The sequence below is a fragment of the Sminthopsis crassicaudata genome, chromosome 2 (assembly GCF_048593235.1).
Source record: "Sminthopsis crassicaudata isolate SCR6 chromosome 2, ASM4859323v1, whole genome shotgun sequence".
Lineage (NCBI taxonomy): Eukaryota > Metazoa > Chordata > Mammalia > Dasyuromorphia > Dasyuridae > Sminthopsis > Sminthopsis crassicaudata.
The window spans coordinates 26,674,891-26,698,003 of NC_133618.1; the positions used below are offsets into that span (position 1 = coordinate 26,674,891).

At 36.4% G+C, this 23,113-nt stretch overlaps 1 protein-coding gene across 1 annotated transcript in view; it reads left to right on the plus strand.

Annotated features, from left to right (window-relative positions):
* The window catches only part of ZNF638 (zinc finger protein 638), a 140,458-nt gene that overhangs the window by 86,942 nt on the left and 30,403 nt on the right, over window positions 1-23,113 (plus strand). Inside the window, 14 exon segments of the mRNA XM_074285532.1 lie at window positions 26-77; window positions 79-328; window positions 1,230-1,498; window positions 7,972-8,118; window positions 10,244-10,378; window positions 12,643-12,695; window positions 13,703-13,752; window positions 17,272-17,343; window positions 18,176-18,262; window positions 18,369-18,428; window positions 18,525-18,611; window positions 18,961-18,992; window positions 19,555-19,686; window positions 22,688-22,816. Of these exon segments, the coding sequence (XP_074141633.1) occupies window positions 26-77; window positions 79-328; window positions 1,230-1,498; window positions 7,972-8,118; window positions 10,244-10,378; window positions 12,643-12,695; window positions 13,703-13,752; window positions 17,272-17,343; window positions 18,176-18,262; window positions 18,369-18,428; window positions 18,525-18,611; window positions 18,961-18,992; window positions 19,555-19,686; window positions 22,688-22,816 (1,555 nt within the window).

A 23,113-nucleotide genomic window follows, 5' to 3' on the forward strand; every position in this document is an offset into this window, starting at 1 on the left:
CTATTCTCTTGATTTTATTTCACAGAGATGAGGGCAATAGAAAAGAAAATCAGACTCCAAGGAGACGTACTCACTCATCTAGTGCCAGTCCCCCGCCGGTCTAGGGGACCAAGCTTTGGTCACAAGTTGCGGCGATCTCGGTCTAGAAGCCCTGGACGTTACATGCAAAACAGACCAAGAAGTCGAAGTCCAAGATGTTCACATCGTTTCAGTCCTCGACATCGGTCTCGGTCACCACATAGGTCTAGAAATCCCCTTCGGGGCAGTCCTAAGCCCCCAAGATCTGCTAGCTCTGAGTGGACATCAAGGAGACGGCCCAGGTCACCAGGTATACCAATGGTCACTTTGCACGTTAAAAATCAGTTTATCTTTCTCTCCCAGCTTTTTTTTTTTTTTTTTTTTTTTTTAATAAAAAAATTTTGCTATAGTAGCTCAGTTCCCTAGTTTATTTTGCTTAATATTAACAGAGGTTGGAAAAGCATGACTACATACTCTGAATCTATTCTTTAAATGCTCAAAAATGCATATCAATCAAGCATTTGAGAGCACAATTAATAGAAAAAAATGGTAAATTCAGAGTCAGGAGACCTATTTTTAGTTCTCATTCCAATATGTAAAGTACTTGGCATATCTTAAAATTAGAACTTTTTTTGGGGGGGGGGGCATATTATAGTAAGTGAAAAAGCAGTAGTCATAAATAAGCTAATCCTTTTCATACAATAAAATGCAAATTACCATTCAACTTTTTTCTTTTTTTGTTATTATTTATTTTGGTAAGGTAAGGAATGTTGTAAAAATTTAAGTAAAATTTAAGCTAAGGCTTCATATTCTGCTTGGTTTAAGTTATGTGAAGCATAATTGAGTTTATTCCTTGAAAATTCATATTCATTTATCTACTGGAAAAGCAAATGCCTTTCAAATAGAATTAATGATTTTGCTTATAAGAGTGTTCTATATCAACTATTACATTTTCATTTCTCTTAAGTGTTCTTAAGAATAATAAAGACTAATTTTGAATGCTTTGTAAGGATCCTTAGCACAAAAGAATTGACCTGATAATAGGCGTCGGGCTTATAAAAGAATCCTGGAAGCTGATAGTCCTGTGTCTTTAGCATGCCTTTTTGGTGGCCCAAAACAGTGAAGGGAATGCCCTGCCCTAGTTCTTATGATGGTATGGTTACTGACAGCTCAAAGTCTTTGAGACGCGCTCTGTGCTTTTTTCTGCCCAGATAAAAGAAGCTCATTGGAAGCTGTGGTACAGAGTCTAGGACATGGTTTTCCTGCAGAGTTCAGTAAGCAGAAGCACTTTGAAGTAGGTGGGAAGGGAAGATCCTCAAGCCAGAAGACGCTCAGCAGCGGTTCAAAACCACCTTGTAAGAATGCAGGCTCAGCCAAGAGTGAGCCCTCTTCAGCCAGTCACTCTGCTCGCCATAAGATCAAGAATCCTGAAGATGCCTGCTCATCACAGATGCTGGAGGAAAGTGTTCCTCAAAGAAAGGTTAGAGACTCTACCACTCACAGTGCAGAGCCTGTTCTGCTGGTGAGCATGCTCAAAATACAGTTGCCTTTCTCTCTTACATTTTGAAGAATCATAATCTCAAAAGATGAATTAGAAACAACCATCTAGCCAGAAATCACATGGGCATCTGGGTGATTATTGAATCATAAGAGGTTCTAGATCTGAAAGGGACCTCCAATGTTTTAGGGTTTTCTTCTGAGCTGGAAGTAGTATAGGGAGTGAGCAGAGTGTGGAAACTTCAAGAGAACAGGTGGATTGCAGTAGAGACTGGATATTGATATTATCAGGAAAGATTCTAAGGCTTTATGTGATTTAAATACTTATTAAATGTCTATTATTTCTTTTATATATCATCTTATTATATGTATGCTTCCCAGAGAGCCATCCCTTAGAATTTATTGTTTTTTAAAGAGCCGGAAAGGAAAAAAATTAAAACTAATCGGCATATTTAAGTCTTAACATCTTGGGTAGTATTCTACACTTGCCGCTTCTCTGGAGCAGAGCTTGGTCATGTTAGTTTTATAATATTCAAGGTTGATTGTGTTGCTATCCTCATTGTTCCTTTATCCATTCACATTATTGTTTTCCCAGCAGTTTTTTGCATCTGTTCGTTTTAGTCTTTATATACTTCTCAAGATTCATCTCATCTCGTTCATTTTCTTTTATAGCACAGTCATACTCCCATTTTGTTCACATTATCACAGCTTGTTTAGCTACTCAAACGGTCATTTACTGTGTTTCTTCTGCAAAAAAAAAAAAAAAAAAAAAAAAAAGTGATGAATATCATTGACTTGTGAATCTAGGTCGTATACCTTTCTTGGCATAATTCCACTTGCTCTGTAGGAGGATTGTGACATTTTGCAGATCCACCAAAAATGTATCGTTGTGTGCCTGTGTTGACACCATCCCTTGCATCATTGACTCTAACCTTCTTTTGTCATCTTTGCCAGTTTACTGGATGTAAGTTGAATCTACAGGGCTCTTTTGGGTAGTTCTGGATGCCATTTTTCCCCTAATTTAGTTAGTTTGTAGTTAAAATATATACATAATGTTTTTCCTTAAATAAATATCATTTTTAGAGAAAAAAGAAAAAAACCATCCACAACCTCTAAATGTAATACTTTCTTATAGGGACCAAAAAGGTAAAAAATTCGTGATACAGTGACCAAAGGTGACAATGAGCATATATACTATTATGTCCTGGCTGTTTTCCTTTTTTGCTTTGAGGCAAGAAATATCTTTTGTCTATTTATCAAGAGCATCATTGGTTTTTTCATTTTTGAGCTTGTGGATTTATTTTATTTTGTGATAGGCAGTTCAATTAGGTTATCTGTCTTCTCATAGCCCTTGTTGACATTACTGTTTGTAGGAAGATAGAGGATTAATTTAATTTCTTATATGTTAGAGAAAGACTATAGTGTTATTTGTGGTTTATTGTTTTTTAAACTTTGATTTTGATTTTTTTATCATATTGGGATAGGTATTTTTTTTTTCCAAATTTGGAATGTCTTTTTTTTTTTAAATCTATAATCTTGTCAATTCGTATTTTTAGTAATCTAATTTCAACAGTTTTTTCCTTCAACCTATAGCAGTTAAAAAAGTGAAAACAAAATCCTTCTAACAAATATGCATTATCAAGTGAGGCAGGTTTCCTTTTAGTTTTCTCCAAAAATATAGGTCTTGTTCTGCATTTGAAATCCATCACCTTCCTGTCAGGAAGTGGCTAATTTGCTTCAGTTTTCTGGAGTCATGATTTGTTACTGCATTGATCAGTATTCTAAAGTCTTTTGAAGTTGTTTTTTCTTTCTAACTTTAATGATGTTTTGTAATTGATTTCCTGTATCACTTCATAGAAGTTTTTTGATTTCTTTTGAAACTGTTTCTTGTAGAACCGTCATATTCCATTACATTCATAAACTATAATTTGTTTTCTCATTTCCCAGTAGATGATCCCTTCCTTAGTTTTCAATTCTATGCTACTATGAAAAAAGCTGTTAAAAATATTTTGTACTTAAGCATCTTTTCTTCAATCTCTTTTAAGAATATGCCTAGAAGTAGTATTGATGGACCACAATTTATTGAACTTTTTGGGCATAGTACCAAATAGCTTTTCATAATGACTGAACCAGTTCATAGCTCTATTAGTACACTCGTGTTTTTGATTTCCCAAATCCCTTAAGTATTTGTCATTTTCCTCCTTTATCTTTGCTAATATAGTGATTATGAACCTTAAATTTGTTCATGATAGGACCTTTTATATTTAGTTCATGTAGCCATTTGGAATTTATCATGTATATCATATAAGGTATTAATCTATATCAGTAATTGCTGACAGACTTTTTTCTAGTTTTTCTTGTAATTCTCTTTTAAGATCCTTTTTGAATTCTTCCAAGAGAGCCTTGTGAGGTGGAGACCAACTCATATCAATCTTTGGGACTTCATCTGGAGACATTTTGCCTTGAGTGTCCTCAGGATTTGAGGTCTCTTCTTCTCTGTCTCTGTAAAAGCTATCTAGGGTCAGAGCTCTTTTTGCTTTTTTTGCTCACTTGTTAAAGGTTGAGGTCTGCTCTTAGGGTACAGGGGAGATTGTCTCGAGCTTCCTCACCAGGACAGTGGCTGCCCTGGGCTAGTGCTGCTTACTTAATTCCAGTGCTGGGTGGGCTTGGCTAAGTCCTGTGTTATTCTGGGGTTCAGAGATTCATTGTTGACTTTTTCTGTTTACATTGAGTGTCTCAGAACTGATTTGCTGATAGCCAATGCTAATGTATTTTGGCTGAGAGCCTCCCAGTAGAATCTACTAGTGGAAGCCACACTGCCCTGGGTCCCTGCGTGGCCACCTGCTCCTCTCTACTGCGCCCTCCTCCCCCACCAGTTGAAACACACTTCTGAACTTCCAAAACATGTTCTGCTGGAAATTTGTTACACTCCAATTATTTATGGGTTCTGTCACTCCAAAACTAGTTCAGAGGCTTGATCTGGTGTTGATCTGAGGGACACCAGGAAGAGCTCAAATTTACTCTTTTCCAGTTTGTCTCCACCCCCCTCCCCTCCTGTTTTCTAGTTTTTTTTCCAGTAGTATTTATCAAACATTAGCTCTCCTGTATATTTGGAAGCCATAGTGGGAATAATGGATTCATTGAATAGGAAAGAATGACAGCATAGCATCAAGAAAGTAACAGTTTTTTAGGAGTGAGGTAGAATTAAGAGAGGAATTTTCAGCATTTAGATAGTAGCACAATTAACTCACTGGTGACCCTTTCTCTAGTTGGCTTAGAGTGTGAAAATGTAGGTCCTGGTAGTTGATGAATTGTAGTACCAGATCATTCCCAGCATATGTTGAAGGCCTCATGTATGAAAATGGTGGTAGAGTTAAGACATAAATTCAACCAAGCAAACTAAACTCATTTAGGAAGCAGGTAGCCTACCTTGGTGTCCATTAGATGATGGTGACTCTGGGCGGATAATGCCCCATCAGCAAAATAACATTTTATTACATAACCTTAAAATATGTATAATATGTATATTTTCCATATATTTTTATAACAATAGAATTATGTATTGTGTATGTCAAGCACTGTGCTATATTATCTGATTTGATCCTTAACAACAACCACCCTGCTGTTATCCCCATTTTACAGATGGGGAAACTGAGGGAGACATTGGTTAAGTGAGTTGTTCAAGGTCATACAGTGTAGCAGGATTCATGATTCTGGACCCATTGTGCTCTGTCCATTGTGCCACCTAAATAGGTCATAACTGGAGTCATGTTTCTGTGGTTATAATTTGTCACCATAAAGGATATAGACAGCCTAATGAGTTGATTTCAATTCAGCAGAAAGTTTTCAAAAGAAATACTTTTCCTTTTAATTTACTTTGGTTATGTTTAAAGTTATAAATAGGCTTAAAGTACCTCTTCACATTTGGGGGTTTTCCATTGTGTTTTTAAGTGGAATAAGGGTAAAAGATCAGGAGCAGTTGTGAAGAATTTTATTTTATCTTAATTTATTTTGCTGAGGCAATTGGGGTTAAGTGATTTGCCTAGGTTCACACAGCTAGGAAGTGTTACATGTCTGAAGCTGTGTGAAGAATTTTTAAATGCCAAGTATAGAATAAGGAACTCTTGGCATTAGAATGGCTCTGGAATGAGTGTGATCACACCTTTAATATGTGCAGAAGAAACTGTAATGGGAAGAGGCTTCTGACAGAGTCCATTTAAACAATAGCAGTGCTTCAAGCCCAAGGTGATGGCTTGAATGCAAATGGTAACTTTCCAGTTATGGAGGAAGATTTTAAGAAATGTTTGGGGAGAGAAACAAGATTGGGTAGCTGATGGAATATCTGGTGTGAACGAAAGTTAGAATAGCTGGATAGGGTCAAGCTTAACATAGTAAATGCTTAAGGCTCCACAATACAAAGTTAGAAAGAAGAACAGTTTGAGGTTAGAAGATTATGTATCTAAAGCTGGGATGCAGATGGAACCTCTTTACTCCTGTTTATTTTCTGGAGTATGTACCTCTTTTGTCCACAAAAGTGCCCACCCCTCACAGGACAGTTGTCACAACTACAAACCAAAGGACTGGGGAGGAGGGGAATTCTCTATGTCACTTGTTTTGCTATATCTTTCACATATAGCCACCAAATAGATTTTTCTTTAAATCAAGCAATACCATTCTTCTACTCAGATTTCATTGACTCCCTGTTGTCTTGAATCAAATATCAGTTCCTTTGTTTAGCTTTTTTTTTAGACTGTTACAAAGGAATATTTACTTATACTTACTAAGGAAGGGGCATTTTTCATGGAATTGGAGATAGGCAAGCTTTTGCAAATATTTTTTTTAAAGCAGACTCCTGTTTTTAGGGGCCTGCGATTGTTGGGAAGGCAGAAGAAAATATGATCACAGTACTTGATTGATCAGGTAGAGTAAAATACCATCTTGAAGACTGCTTATTCTAAAATTATGCCAGATTTCTTGAAAGATGCAACTGAGAATGTCATGGGACTCTTATCAATACAGATGAGACTAAAGGAGGAAGGTGTATGTATGCCCCAAGGGGAGCATTGTTGTGGAAGCTGTCTACATTTTCATGAGAATGCTGTGAGATCCTCTTGGTGCTGCTCCTGTTTGTAAATGAATGACACTCTCAAAAGTCTCCAACATAAGGTTAAGCGCTGTAATATTTATGAACATTTATGAGGTCTTAGGGATACAAATGGAAACTGTAAAATAAGCCATTCTCTGAAGGAAAACTTATTTTAATGAAGAGATACATATAAAGAGGGGAAAAAAAAAAGTGATGTGTAGGGAGGTGGCGCACTAGTGGTTGGAAGAAGGCAGAATGAAGTACAATGGAGGTGGGGACCTAAATCATGAAGGAATTTACAAGCTGGAGGGCCTCAGGAGTAACTAGGGTTGGAGAAGAGCTACTCTTAAGGAAAATCACTTTGCTCTCTCAGGTTAGGGTGAGACCTGAGGCCAGGAGGCCAAAATTTTTAGTCTTTTACAATGACAAACATGAGCTGATGAGGTCTCAGTTAAATTGGTGGCTGTGTGATTGGAAAAAAGGGGTTAAAGGTGGAGCTAGAAATGGCAAGACCTGTCCAAGGGATGGGTGGAATGCTTCATTATCAGTATTTAGGACTTAGTCTTTTTATTGATTAAGCATTCTGAAGTCTATCAGAATTGTTTTTCTTTACAGTGTTGTTGCACACCAGTTTTCCTGATTTTGCTCACTTTAATTTGCATCACTTCACACAGTATCTTCCTGTTTCTTAGAAACTTTCCTTTTATCATTTTTTTTAACTGTGCAACAATACTAATTACACTCAAAAATTATAATTTGTTCAGCCACTCCCCAATTGATGAGCACATTTTTTTGTTTGCTGTAAAAAAAACAACAACAACAAAAAACCTATAAATATTTTTACACATTATTGGACCTTTTTTTTTTTTTTTTAATCTATTTGACCTGATAGTGTCATCAATGGGTCAAAGTGCAGGCTCAGTTTTAGTTTTGGTTTCAAATTGTTTTCCAAAATGGCTGAACCAACTCATTAACTTCATCAACAGTGTACCAGTGTGTTTGTCTGCCATGCTGGGTTGATTTTCAAACCCTTGCTTTGAGTAAAATTGAATACCGTATGAGAGTATGACCCACTGAAAAGTTAACACTAATAGTAAGGGAAGGAAAACAAAGCACTTGTGTTAATTGTGATTTACTTGTGTCCCTCTTGTTTACAAAGAACAGTATATGATATCTTTGTCATTTTTAAAGTGCTTTTCAGCCTCTGGTACACTAAAATTTGGACACTGATTATAAGCATGGTAATTAAAACATTCATGATCTGTTAGCGTGTTTTTTCCTTTAATTTTAGAAGTATTGTTAATTTGAGGGTGTAGTGACTTATTTGGATTGCTAGAAATCCAAATAACCTTTTTCCTCCTCCCATACAGCTGTGGGAAGATGAATCCTTGCGTTGTGATACAATTATTCATGTATCAGAGTTACCAACTGATGGCTACACTGAGCAAGATATTATAAAAATAGTTCAACCATTTGGAAAAGTTAGTGATCTCTTGATTGTTCCATCTAGAAATGAGGTAAGCAATTCAATCAGCACTTTTGAAGGAGATGATATAATTTTATGGGAAATGACTGGCTTTTTTTTTTCCTTTTTCAAATTCAGAATGACTGATTTTTACTAGCCTGGGCCATCCCCTTATATCCATAATCTCCCAACTCTCTTTAAATCAGACCTATAATTTCATTAATGTAGACAGTTGGCTCAGTAGCTGTTTGGCACTTTGGTAGTGTAGAGAGTTGTCAGGGACAGTCTGATGTTAAGTGACTTATCCCCCTCCCCCCAGGTCATACAGCCAGTAGGTTATAGAAATGGGTCTTCCTTATTCCAAGATTGGCTCTCTCCAGCCTGTACACTTCGTGGCCTTTCTCTTATGTGTCCTTGTTCCTTTATGATGTGTTTTTGTGTAGTTTTACTGTCTACAATTGGTTGTGTTTTGTGGAAGTCAGAAATAGTCTTAGGTTTCTTGTTCAGTACAAATTTTAGTATTTTGCAATTAAGTGTAAAAGTTGTGATAAGGCAGGTAAGCTTCTTGTTATGAAACATAAAAACCTGGTAAATGGTATCAAGAGTTAAGTTGATTAAAACAAAATCTTATACTCCAGAGCTGAGTAGGACTGTAATCAAGCTCAGCTTTCCTCCCACATCCCTGAGAAGTGAGTGAGTCTTTAGCTTTTTTAAGAGTTCTTTCAATGAGATTACATTTTAAACATACTAAGGGCATTTTCTGATTCTATTCTATTCATTTGTTGCACTTTGCCTTCCCTTGCTATCTCTATGCTGTTCTGTATATAGCAGTTTTCCTCTTTTCTCTCATAAGTGGCCTTTGATCTTACCTTTTATTTTGATTGGATGAATTTCAGTTTTGAATGAAATAATGGGATTGAAGAGATTTCTAAAGGAGCCTGTCTTAAGTTTCCATCCATATGTATTAGAACACTTATGAAAAGCTTAGTTTTGACAAGGATATTTTATAAGATTTGAAAATAAGCAATGTTTGATCCTGCAGCTTCAGTCCATGAATCAGTAAGAAATTCTCCTACAACTCATGCATTCCATGTGATCAACTGACCAACTAACTTGTTGCATATTCTGTCTAGCTAGTCCTGGCTCTCCATTCTCCCTTCCCACCCCAGCAGAAGGAAGGAGAAGATGAGGACCTGCTCATCTGCTCCTTTCCATCTGGACCTCAGACAGTCAGGATCGTTGCTAAATGGCAGGATCTGCCATGGGTAGAGTTTTGTCAGATTGTGTGTGTTTTTAAAGCCAGTTGTTTAATTTTGAAGATTCTGTTTTTAAGTATGGATAATTGATTATTTGTGAATGAATATAACGTTATGCCATGTTCAAAGAAAGAATATAGCACTTTCTGTTAAATCGATGCAGTTTGAATATAGGTCTCTGAACATCAGCTGGGTTTTTTTTTTTTTTTTTTTTTTTTTTTAGTATCAGGTAGACTTGGCTAGTAACTGTTTCCAAAATACTACTTACAGAACATATATTCTCTATATGACTCTAAAAACTCTGTAAATAAGGTGGGCATTAATGTCATTTTTCAGATGAGGAGTCAGAGCCTGGGAGCAGTCCCACACCTAGGAAGTGAAGACAAACATTAATTCAAGGTCGTCTTGGCTTTATAGCATGCTGTGGGGTAGATTTTCACTTCTGAAGTGATTCCTTATTATTTTGAACAAGAAAAGAAGGAAGCACCCCACTGATGTGAGCTGATCATGAGATTTAGGGCTAAATAAAGAAGGGATATCCACCTCTAGTAGTCTCCATAATGCTGTTTGTAGACTGGCCCCTTCTGTGTTGATTCATGTTGTTGCTGTGCCCACTCTCAGCCATCTCTTCCACGGGATGCCTCAGCTTGGCCACTTTTTCCAGAGGTGACTATTTGATGGGCCTTCAGTCAGCTTCCCAAGCTGGAGGTAGAGTGCCCACAACCACCTGTTAAGAGAGAGCTTATGGGCATTCAAGATGGAGAGCTTGGGGAGAGGGCCTAGATACCCTCTGCATCAAAGGAAAAATAGGCCAGGGAGAAGAGAGTGCTGAGGGAAGCATGCAGTCCATTTATATGTCTGTCACCTTTAAGTAGGGACAAATCTGAGGAAGATGAGGCATAAACTTGCCATTTCTTCTAGGCCTACTTGGAAATGAAGTTTAAAGAGGCTGTGGCCGCTGCTGTGAAGTACTGTGAGACAACCCCCGTGCAGGTGAAAGGGAAGCGGGTGAAGATCAGCGCCGCGGGAAAAAAGAAACTGCCGAGCAACATCCAGGTAATTCATCCACTCCTTCCTCATCAAGCCTGAGCATCTTGCTGTGGCCTTGCATCTTTCCAAAGTCTACAAGTCCAGAAGTTTCTGAAGCTTTTTAAAAGATGAAAAATCATTATTAGAACTGTTGTTCTTCTAGTGTTCTGTTTTCTAAGTATTATACTGTCCTTGAACATTTTCATTATCACGTTGTGCTGCTCATGTAGATGATCTGTAATCTAGGAATGAATGAATACAGAGCTCACAGTCCCTAGACCAGGGATTCTCAACCAGATGTCAGGGAAATGGACTTAGAAATATGTAAGCAAGACATTTCTTTCTTTTTTTTTTTTTTTTTTTTTTATTATTATATATATATATTTTATAATATTATCCCTTGTATTCATTTTTCCAAATTGCCCCCCCTCCCTCTATTCCCTCCCCCCGACGACAGGCAATACCATACATTTTACATGTGTTACAATACAGTCTAGGTACAATACATGTGTGCGAACATCATTTTCTTGTTGCACAACAAACATTAGAATCCGAAGGTACATGCAACCTGGGCAGACAGATATTAGTGCTAACAATTTACATTCGCTTCCCAGTGTTCCTTCTCTGGGTATAGTTATTTCTGTCCATCATTGATCAACTGGAAGTGAGTTGGATCTTCTTTATGTTGAAGATTTCCACTTCCATCAGAATACATCCTCATACAGTATTGTTGTTGAAGTATACAGTGATCTTCTGGTTCTGCTCATTTCACTCAGCATCAGTTGACCTAAGTCTCTCCAGGCCTCTCTGTATTCCTCCTGCTGGTCATTTCTTACAGAGCAATAATATTCCATAACCTTCATATACCACAATTTACCCAACCATTCTCCAACTGATGGACATCCATTCATCTTCCAGTTTCTAGCTACAACAAAAAGAGCTGCTACAAACATTTTGGCACATATATGTCTCTTTCCGCTCTTTAGTATTTCTTTGGGATATAATCCCAGTAGTAGCGCAAGCAAGACATTTCAATATAATTAATTTTCTTTGTAACCTTAAACATTTTAAAACATAATTCTGAGAAGGGAAGGGAAGGGAACTATAGGAATCACCTGGCTGCCAAAAGGATGGCCTAAGGTTTCAGAATATCAAAAAAAAAAATCCTTGGACTAGAAATCGTTTTTAGGCAAAGTGCCTTAGGTCAGCAGCTGTAATTCTATGATTATATCTTTTATTACCACCCTGAAGAGTAATTTATGAATCAGAAGATGAAATAACCTTTAAATGTTGATCCTTTAGAAAATCATTACTGATGTTATTACTAACTTTTGGCCTTACAGCCACATTATGTAAGAGCCCCCAAATTTCTCTGATTCCTACTTTAGTTTTTTTTTTTTTTTTGTTTTGTTTTGTTTTAGGAAGTATATTTCAGGCACAATGAAAGATTTAAAATTTCACTGTTTAGGCTGAGTTTTAGACAGAGTAGAATATCTTTTGGATATCGATCAGAAATGCCTACCAATGGACAATTGGTAATGTGTGAAGCCCAAAAGAGAAACTGAGGGTGAGTCTGTAAATCTAGGATCATCTGTATGTAGTTAAATCCATGAGAATTGATGTTACAGAGAGACAGAGAATATTGAGAAAGGACAGGGTCCAGGAAATTACCTTGGGGTGGAATAGCAACAGGTGGGAGTCATTCTGTAGCTATGCTGAAACCAGCAAGAGAGATTGAGGAGTACTGAGTTAGGAAGCAAACCAAGTATAATTGATGTCATGAAAATTCAGAAAGAGTCTCCAGAAGAGGATCATCACCAGGGTCAAATGCAAAAGATGAATTAAGAATGATGAGGATTGAGAAAAGAGCACCAAATTTGGCTTTTGGAATCCCTACTACCTGGGTTAAAACAGTTTGAATTGTGTGATAGTGTCAGAAGCCAGATCACCACACTTGGAGAGTGAGTGAGAAGAGGGAATTCGACAGCATTGAATGTAGATAACTTAAAAGATCCTGGCTAAGGAGAGAAGAGTTATAGTATGTGATGAGATGGTCAGTTCTAGTGAAAGCAGGGGATAATATCTCATGGGAGAGAAAAGCAAAGGTACAGCCTTCTAAGGAAGCCTATTTGGAATTTATTTATTGGATGTAGATTGTCATACTGAGGTTTTGGGTCAATACCAAACAAGGTATTGGGTCAATAATAGTACTGTTGAAATCTTTCTTTGTATAATAACTTGACTTAAGTCGGTTAGTTGTATATTTTAAAGTGAATCCCTTTTATTTTTAGAACAAAGATGGGAAAAAATTAGTTTCAGAAACAAAGAAACCATCAATTTCAAAGTAAGTGTTCTTATGATTATGTTTTGGGAGTGGGATACTAAACTAAGGGACTTTCTTTTAAAGAGTTGCTCAATTTACTGTGGAAAACCTAAATTTAAAATATTTGTTGCCCTTTTTTTTCCCCCACTAAGGCAATTTTGGGGGTTAGTGACTTGCCCAGGGTCACACAGCTAGGAAGTATTAAGTGTCTGAGGTCAGATTTATGTAATGTTCAGGCTAGCTTTCTGGAGATTGTTCAGAAGGACCTTGGTCTCAGCAGGATAGACACCATGAGAATGGACAAGAATAGAGTTCAAAGTCTTCTTGTCTCTTACACAGTCTATATCTGTCATAGTCTGACCGAGTCTCCTCCAGCAGTCTGCCAGTCTCAATCAGTCTCTCCTCTCAATCTGACTTTGTCCCCAGTTTAAAAACCCTATTATAATTACATTATTACAGCATACTGAATATGTGTGAACTAGAGAACCATTATATCACCATGCTAAGTACTAAGTATAAATGGGAACTAGAGAACCATCATCTCTTGAATTCCACCAAGTTAGCACCTTATTTCAAGTATACTTCTACAGAGTTCTGGCTTTATACAGAGTTAAACTGAGGTCTTCTTGACTTCAGGGCTCTATGCATTGTGCCACCTAGCTGCCTTTCATAAATATTTCTCCTCCTCCCCTCCCCCCATCACTCCATTAACCTTCCTCTTAAAACAAAGAAAACTTTGAACCAAAACAGACACAATAACAGCTTAACAGTATATTGTCCTTTGCCTTGGCCTGTTACTTGTCTACTCAAAGGAGAGAGGAGCCTTCTCTTCCCTTCCATTGTCTATTGTATCCAAATTATTTGTCACGGTTGTTTGGGGTTAGCTGCATTTTTTCTTGACATACTTTAATTCAAGCAGGTCTTCCTACTAAAACAAGATGTCTTAAAATGTTGTTGTGCTTATTTGATGGTTGTGTCAACTCTTTAAAATTAAGAATAATTTTTAACTTTAATTTGTGTTTCCATAGAAAAGATACAGATGCTTCAAAGGCTGAATCTGTAATGGCAGCTTCCACTGGTAAGTTGATTTTTCTGCAATAGGGCTTTTTTTGTTATTGGTTGTTTGTTTCATAATTTTAACTCTAAACCTATAGAACCTATAAGGAGAACAGTTAAAGTTCTTGGACTAAATTTATTTGTGAGAAAACAGCAACATGTGTGAGAAAGAAACCAGTGCAATTTAATACAACATAAACTATAAACAAACAAGCAGTTATCTCTTCAGATAGATCTTGTAGAAGTGAAAAAGCTTTAGAAGGACAGGGTGGACTTGGGAGTGACCAAAGTCTGAGCCGTGAAGTTTCTGGACAGTCAAAGCTTTCTAGGAGAACCCAAAACCTAGAAGTCTTGAGGACCTTTTGCTTAAGAATAGGCAGTTCCTTTGAGTGTTTGTTCTGTATGGTGGTATAATAATGATTTTGGCAAGCCTGAGTTTTCAAGAAAAGATTGATATTATTCTTTTGTTAAAGGACTTAGGATTGTATATAATGCATTTTAGAAAAATGACAGAAGGCAGCTAGGTGGCACAGTGCATAGAGCACCATCCCTGAAGTCAGGAGGACCTAGTTCAGATTTGATCTCAGACATTTAACATTCCAAGCTGTATGACCCTAGGCAAGTCACTTAACCCCAATTGCCTCAGCAAAAAGAAAGAAAGAAAAATTATATCCAAATAAATTAATATAAAATATTATTGCTCCTCATTCAGTTGAATACCAAAAATATGTTAATGTTTTATGCAAACCTGAAACAAGTAAGGTAATATCTATTTAGAGGATTGACAGCTTTGAAAACATTTTCCTGTGTTAGGTAGTACAAATATCATTTCATTTTACAGATGGAGAAAGGGAGAATTAAATGAGTGAAGTCTTTGATAGGTCTTGGCTGACCCTAGGCCTGGTGACTGCATCCCCATTGTACTGTCCAAATACTGGAGTTCCTATAATTAGAGTAGTAGGAGCCTGCTCAGGCACAATGGCAGAGGTGGGGCTGGAGTTCGTAGAAAAAGTCTTTTTTACCCCGGAGTGCCCAGGCAGAGCCTCATCACCTACAGTAGGTAATGACTTTTGCCGCATGGAGTTGGAATTTTAGAAGTCAGGAAGAAGTAAAATGTGCAGGGAAGGTGAATAAGAGAGGAGAGTCTTTGCTGAAAGTGGAGCAACTAGCATCTAAGGCCTAAGTCAGGGCCACAGGCTAGACCTACCTGGACAAGATGACTGCTTGGTACAGAATCTCATCAGTAGCCCAGAGCATGAGAGAGAGCAGGAGACTTGTCTGGCTTTGTGGTACAGAGCCCTGGTCTGGGGTCAGGGGCTTGAAGAGGACTTCACTTCTGGTGGGAGACTTCAGAGATGCTCCTCTGGTCTCCTCATTTTATAGATGAGAGGTAACAGGATCTGGAGAATTAAGAACTTTTCTACGTCTTTCTTCTTCTAATTTAATATCTACTCAAGTCTGCTCCTCACTCTTGGCCTACCTTCTTTACTAGATCTTCTCACCATTCTTTTGAATTACATTTACAATTGAGATAAGCTGGCTTTTGAAAACAGGAGAAAAAACCCCACAAACTCAGTTTAATTTTCTTTGAAAATTCAGTTACAAGGTTTCTGGTAATTACAGATAAAGGAAATTGAGAAGTAGTGATTATTTTGAATGGGTGAAGATGGGCTGTGCTTATAACATTTTTTTACTGTTATAGGATATAAGGGAATCTTCTTTTGAACACTGGAAAAAGGACTGGAAAGGAGGAACAGTCACATAGAGATTGTATATTAGAATCACAGGAATTTGTCTTGTTTAAAGATGGAGACTATAAATCTGTGTCTTGAGATCAACGTGGAGGAGGTTGCGGTAGTTGCCTTGGAACAAAGACTGGTCTATAAAAAGCAGAAGTGTTTGATAGGAATACTAAAGGTATAAGGATAATGACAAGGCAAGAAGTTCTGAGGATTGATAGTAATTTACTTGCATCTTTCCTCTGACAATAATACTAAGTTATCCAGAGTTATTCCAGTTTGGCTAGTAGTTAAAACTACGCTTATGATTTGAGACTTAGGGATACCTCTTTCTTGTTATTTCAGCCAACTTAACAAAAACCTGAATGTCAAAGCCAAAGTAATTCAGGCTGTTAGTGTATTGTGCATCAGGTGTGCTAGAGAATTCAAAAATGTTTGCACAGTACAACATGGTGGTGGATTTTTCATGTGATAGGAAGTTCACATGACCCATCCAGAAATTTCAGAAAATGTGGTTGATTTGAGTATGTGATGTTTTATTAAGTGTATGCTCAGCCCCTTCTATGACTGAGATCATATTTATAATTAGTTTGGTGAAATTGGCAAGGTAGCACTTCTGCAGTCTGTTTATAGGATTAATCACCCATCATAGACACTCTCAAAGTTGCAGGCTGTAATTTGCTGCTCTTCCCTAATATTCTTCTGTCCCTGATGGATGCCAGGACAGACCTCTTAACCTTTTGTAACCCAGGAAGAAGTGAATTGGTGAACTTGATCCACATTTTGTTGTTCTCATGAGTAAAATTAGATCCAGGAGGGTCCTGCCAGTCATGGAATTTACTGGCATGATTTTTCCCCTGCCTTTAAGTTGTTCTAGCTTACACTTGGGTATCGCAACATTGAGGTTAGACTCCCTGCAGGAGGCATATCCTAAGGCAGTACTATGAGTAAGCAGAGCGGGGACCTCCTGGTCATTAGGCAGTTAAGGAGCATGTGAAACACATAGCTGCCCAGGCTGCCCTTTGGGGAGGACAGGGGAATTGCCAGCCCTTGGGGGCCTTTTGGCTCAGTGACGCGCTCCACTCCCGGTTGTCTATGGGTGTCATTCAACACAGAAGGGCTTTAGAGCCTCACACAGGTTAAGCTTACCTCAGGATAGACTGAGGAGAGGCAGGATTCTTTTAGAATTTGTCTCCTCACTCAGAGGTCTCTTGGTGGTCTGTGATTGATTCGTTACCTGTTGGTGCTTAGGAAGACACAGACTTCAAGCATCCTGATGACCATGCAGGGGCCCATAGTTCTGTGGGGAAGCACCTTCATTTCAAGTAGCCTTTTAGAGCAACAGGCTGTGGTATATGGACACTGTGAAGAGTCAGAAAAGCTCAGTATTTCTGTGGGATTGTGTTGTGGGGCTACTTGAGAGTTGCTTCCAAAATTCTATTAAATTAGCCAGGACCCTGAGCTGTCTGGGCTCCTCTATTTAGAAGAGCATGATTGATGCATTTCAAGAGTCTAGATCTCCTGACTCTTGTAACTTCTTGTGGGGAGGGGGGGCAATGTGACATTTCCCAAGAAGTAGGTAAGTTACTTTTTCTAATAATATTTTCTTATCCGACTGTCCTTTATTAACATGAATGTCTTATGCCATAAAGGTAATAGAATTTTATGTTAAGAAAGCAGTAATTTAATTTTGCTGCTTGTGTTTGCATTCATTTTAAAAACATTAAGGAATGAATGATAGCTGAATACAAAGTTTTGCTTTAAAAAATGAACCAGTCTTGACTCTAATTTCTGTAATTTAGGAAAGTCATCAGTTAATAAAAAGTCTGTGATTTCCGCAAGTGCTAAAAGTAATAAAACTTCTAACAAATCAGGTAAGGCTGCTGGAAACAGAAAGCAGGTTTTAATCTGTTCATAATGACTCTTTAGAGAACATTATCTGAAAAAAATTCGAAATTCTTGATATTCCTCAAATACATTCAGCTTTTAAAAATCTTATTAGGTTTGGCTCTAGATAGTTGGGCAGATTTGAACCTTTCCTCCTTCCCTTTCTCCCTTCCTCCCTCCCTCCCTCTTCTTTCTTTATTAACAAAGGCTTTTGTGTGAAGATCTAAATCATTAGGTAAAGAATATTCTGGATCAGCAGTTAACAAACATTTTGTCACAAAGGACTGTCACTTAGTCTCCTTGCTGTGTATAGTTTTTGAATATCTTTTAAAACAATACAAATGTTTGCCAAAAATTTAAGCTTTTTTTGAATTATCTCTGAGTTTGAAGGTGACTGTTTAGAATATATTATTTTTCAGATTCACTGTTATTGTAAACAAAGTATTTTAATTACCACAGAATCCAAATCAATCTGTGAGTGATCCTGCCGACAGAGTAAGGCAGAAGGTGGAAGCAATGGGCTTTGACTCCCATTTTAGTCTCAATTCTGTGAAATGAGGCCCAATGCTTTACATAAAAATAGTTTTTGAAAGAGTGAAAGTCATAAATTTAATTCTCATTGCTAATCAAATGATAATAATGAGAAAAAAAAGAGACCAATGAGTGAATAGGAAAGAAAAATGTCAGAGGAAAGCTGAATTCCAAATATTCCTAGGAAATAAAAGAAGGGGGATATACCTAGGAATAAAAGAAAACTATATAATTGAATAATCTGTGCTATATATGTTGGAATAATTGTTTTAAATCTACTTCCAACAGCAAAACCTAGTGGAAAGAAGACAGTAGAAAGCAAAAAACCTATAGATCCCCAAATTAAAGACTCTAATAAGACTGTGACAGTGCCAGGTAAACTTGGACTACAATTTTAATATTTACTTTTAAAAAATCAAATCTGCTTGAAATATACATGATATACCTTTTCATTTTTTTACTGATTTTTTTTTTTTTAAAGAAAAACTTATACCACTATTGAATGAATCAGATCAACCTACCAAGACTTTAATTGACAAAGGTAAGCAAGCAGTAGGCTGTTTGTAGCTTAATTTAGATTTATTCTGTTTATCATAGTCTACTTTTGTGATGCTTTAAACTGAAAATTTTCATGCAGAAAACATTGAAATAAGAAGCATTTCAGAAACCAAGAGCATTCCTGAAACCAAAGCCATTGAGAGTGCTGCTAAAGAAAATGCTTCAGGTAGGTGAAAAAACAAATCTTACTCATGTAAACAAAATGATAACTTTGACTAAATAAAATTAGATATCTTATTTATGACCAATAAAATATGGAATGTTATATGGTTTTCATTCTGTAGTTAAAGCCTGTAGGAATACTATAAATTGATGAGTTTTTCCTTTGTCCCTATTTCATCATCATTGTAAAACTGTCCTTAAAAGGAATAAAACTGATCATCCTACACAGCTAAAATTAACTTTGTCTTTGTTTACAGGCTAAACTCTGCAGTTGTGTCTATTAGATATTTGTATATTTGACTTAAAACTTCTTTTTTTTTTTTTTTTTTTTTGTTTCCATGAATCTGTTTCAGGAGTCACTGAAAAAGAGGATTCAGTTAGCAAGGTTGGTTTAAATATTTAAATTGAAGCAATTCTAATGTAGATTTATATTATAATATTGGAATTGTGGTAGTATGAGCTTTGAATACCACAAATCTATTCCTTTTTCCTTAACGATTTAGTATATCAGTCATGATGACAGATTTCTGTATATTCTTAGGAAGTTTAGATTTGGAGAATTTGTCTTTGCTTAGTCTAGTCCCTTTATCATTGTGAAAATAGTGTAAAAAAGGACTTTATAAGACATCTTAAGTAAGCAATTAATTGATTTACACCAACATTTACATTTTTACAAAATGTTTTTATTGTTAGCTTTTTTAATATCATAAAATTCTGAAAACATTCTTTCCCTCACATATCAAGCCATTCTATGTTGTAGTGAAAAAATTTAAAAGTGAGAGGAGTTAAGGGATTTTAAAGCAATCCACATTCCTATGTGTCCATACTCATATACCTCTTTCTTTGTAATGAATTAAAATTCCTAAAATGTTTAAAAATAAGTATTTGAAGAATAATCAATAATAGGAGAGCTAAAAGGAAATAACTATCATAATCTTGATTTAAAGGAAACTGAAGAAATGTGCATTGTCCTTATTTCAAATTTGCCAAATAAAGGATATTCTACAGAAGAAGTTTCAAATCTGGCAAAACCATTTGGTGGTTTCAAGGATATTTTAATTTTATCATCTCATAAAAAGGTAAGAATTTTCTTTTGCAATAAGGAAAGCTTTGATTATATAGGTTCTCTTTAAAAAAAATGCTTCTGTAATTTGCTTAATTAGGAGGTAGAGATTTTTAAAGTATTAATTTCCTTTTAGTTACTTAGAAATGAAACAAAATTTTAAAACTGTCAAATTTGGTCCTAGTAAACTCAAATGGTATTTGTTGCTAATGTAATATAACAAAAAATGCTTGTGTAGTAGAACAAAGTATAAATTGTGCAGTTTGTTAAATGCACAAATTTAAGGTTTTAAAAAAAGTTTTTTCTTGCCCTGAACATTTTTTTTCTAGGTCATATTTATCACTACTATAACAATAAATGAATTTCATGATGAGACTTAGTAGATGTAGTTTTACAGCAACACACTATTACATGTTCTCTTTAAAGTTTTTTGTTAGGTTAGGTAGTTCTTAGCACTGGCTTACTTTTTTCTCTTCTTATGGACCCTTGTAAGTTAGTGAGGAATTTTAATTATGGGGTCAAAGAACGCCATACCTAGCCATTGAAATAAGCATTTTCTGCTTGCTAGTGAAAATTTAAGGGGGCAGATGGGTGGCGCAGTGGATAGAGCACCAGCCCTGAAGTCAGGAGGACCTGAGTTCAAATTTGGTCTCAGACTCTTAACAGTTCCTGGCTTTGTGACCCTGGGCAAGTCACTTAACCCCAATTACCTCAGCAAAAAAAAAAAACCCAAAACAAAAACCCCTCAATTTAAAAATAAAATACTTGGAAATAGTGTGCTTAAACAGGAACATAATATAAATAGCTTACTTGTGTATATTCATATCTCTTGGAGAATAGGTAAAAATAATTATCACATGGTTACTTTGTGTATATTCTTATAGATCTATTTCTTTGGAGTTTTCTGTTATTTCCTTAGGACAACCACAGAGGAACTACTGTAGGAAGGTTATGAGCTGTATCAGTAGACTGGCATTGGAGAGATCACAAATGATAGCTTGAAAGAGATTATATCTTTTAGAAGTGTGTGTGTGTGTGTGTATGGATAGATGGATAAATAGATGGATGGATGGATGGATGGAAGGATAGATAGATAGATAGATAGATAGATAGATAGATAGATAGATAGATAGATCCTGATTTACCACAATTTATTTAATTTTCTTATTTTTACTCACACTTAATGAACCTGAAGTTAGGTCTTGCATTCCTTTTATTGTATATGAATATATGAAGGATCTATGCTTTTTATTAATGTGAAATCCCTCTGCCTCAAGAAGATCACAGTGCTTAAATGCATAAAGATTAAATAATGGGCCCAGAGTCACATAGTATTACAAGGAGGGCTTGAGTCTGGGGCTTCTCGTCTTGAAGCCCAGTAATGTCCATCGAGGCCATCGTGCTTTTGGAATAATAAAGAACAAGCTGGATTCCTCCCCCCCCCCCAAAATAAAGTTTTTAATTTTAAGTTTTGATTGGGGAGGCTAAGGCCTTTGGCTCACCTGAGTTGTCATCAGCTAAGCCAAGTGAGTGCCCACAAAGAAGTCTGACACTAGCACCTGGCTGGTAGCACCAGACTACCTGAGGAGGGCTGAAGTGGTGAGGGACAGATTCAGGAGTTGGTCATTTATATTTCCAGCCTGGTCAGGAGCTGGAGACCTGGTGTGCTATACCCTCTCACCACCATGTTAGGCAGTACAGGAAAAATACAACAGAATTTAATATATTATAGGAATGGAATTGTTCAGCAGATATGTCAGGCTATCTATACCAGTTTGTGTTGGGAAAAATGTTTTCATCAAAGTCTCTTGGGTAAGAATTTATTCTCAAGAATCTGGGATAGTGATTAGCTGGAACGTGTCATTTTCTGTGAAATAAATAAGTCACTTTAAAGCATTAGGTTGGTTAAAAGGAAGGTTACTTCCTCATCCTCATTGGAAAGTTGTTTTTATTTTCAATGACCAACTGCATTAATTGGAGAGGTGGTGTGGTAGAGTGAAGTCAGGGACAACTCAGCTTAAGGCCTGCCTGTGACGCTTCTCAGTGGACCCAAGTTTCCCCTGACAAGGGATCAGTCTATATTTGGGGATGACTTTTTGTTATTTGCAGTTCCTCAAATCAGCGGCCTGCATTAAAATTACAACTGTATTTATGTGTTGTTTTTTCTAGTTGTTGAATGGTTTTATATAAACTAATGGATTTTGACCTTTAGGATAGATAATGTAGAGAGGTATTAAAGTATAGATTTAATATAAGTCAATGAGTAGAGCCTTTTACATAAGGCAGAAGTATAGCATAGTTGGAATAATAACTAAAGAAGTCATTTATTTCAGCTACAGTGAATCCTGCAGGATTCTAAACCATGAGAGAAGGCTTTTTAGCTGTGAAGTTTCAGGGGACTGTTTTATGGAATTGACCTAATGTGGTAACCTCATGTAGGGCGAGGTACTCATGTATAAGGTGGTGCCCTGAGGAAAGGTGCTGAATTGACTGAAGGGGAATGAGAACTTATTTTGAGTGAGAATTGAGGATTAAGGATTGAGGACCTGTAATGGGTTGATAGGTGTGTATTGCCTTGGGTTTTGTTAAATGTTGAAAAGCTATAAAACCAGAAAAGAGTGTACTTTATAATCTCATGGTATTTTTTCAAACGAATTTTTCTTTTGAACAGTTCTTGCTTCAAACATAATTATAGAACCTATAAGTGCTGGTGCTCATGCAATTTTGGTGATATATAAGTTAAGGGATTGGAAGCAGAATTGAGGAAATTAAATCCATTGTTATAGTCTTAAAACTGCTGCATGCAATAAATCCCACCTTCTATTTAATATTTTATAGGAGAAAGGCATTAGAAATTTCTCTTTACATCCTGATGAATTTTAGACCACGTAGAACAGTGTGGGAAATACTTTTAAAGGTTGGGTTGTTTTTAGAAAAAAGATTTTTTTATGTTTTTTTATGATGGCTATGTAAACATCATCTAATTTTTATTTGTATTGTAATTTCTACTTTAAAAGGCATACATGGAAATAAATAGAAAATCGGCAGACTCTATGGTAAAATTTTATACCTGCTTCCCGATGTCAATGGATGGAAATCAGCTTTTGATAAATATGGCTCCTGAAAATATTAATCTAAAGGATGAGGTAAGCAGTGGGCTGTCATTTCCTTTGAGTTTGAATATGAGGAAACTTTTCTGTTCAAACACAGAACCATAATCCTTAAATACAAATAGGTTCTAAATATACTAAAAAGAATATTTCTCTGTTAGTTATTGGGGGTAAATGTTTTGTAATTGTACAGTCTGAAATTTCCATCATTAGTTTTATTTTTTATTTGAGTGTGATTTCCACTTGTGTTCTGGGCATGTATACCACAGACTATCTTTCCCATTTCTCTTGGACATACAACCTTCTTATCTTTCAAACTAGGAAGTGTGCAGT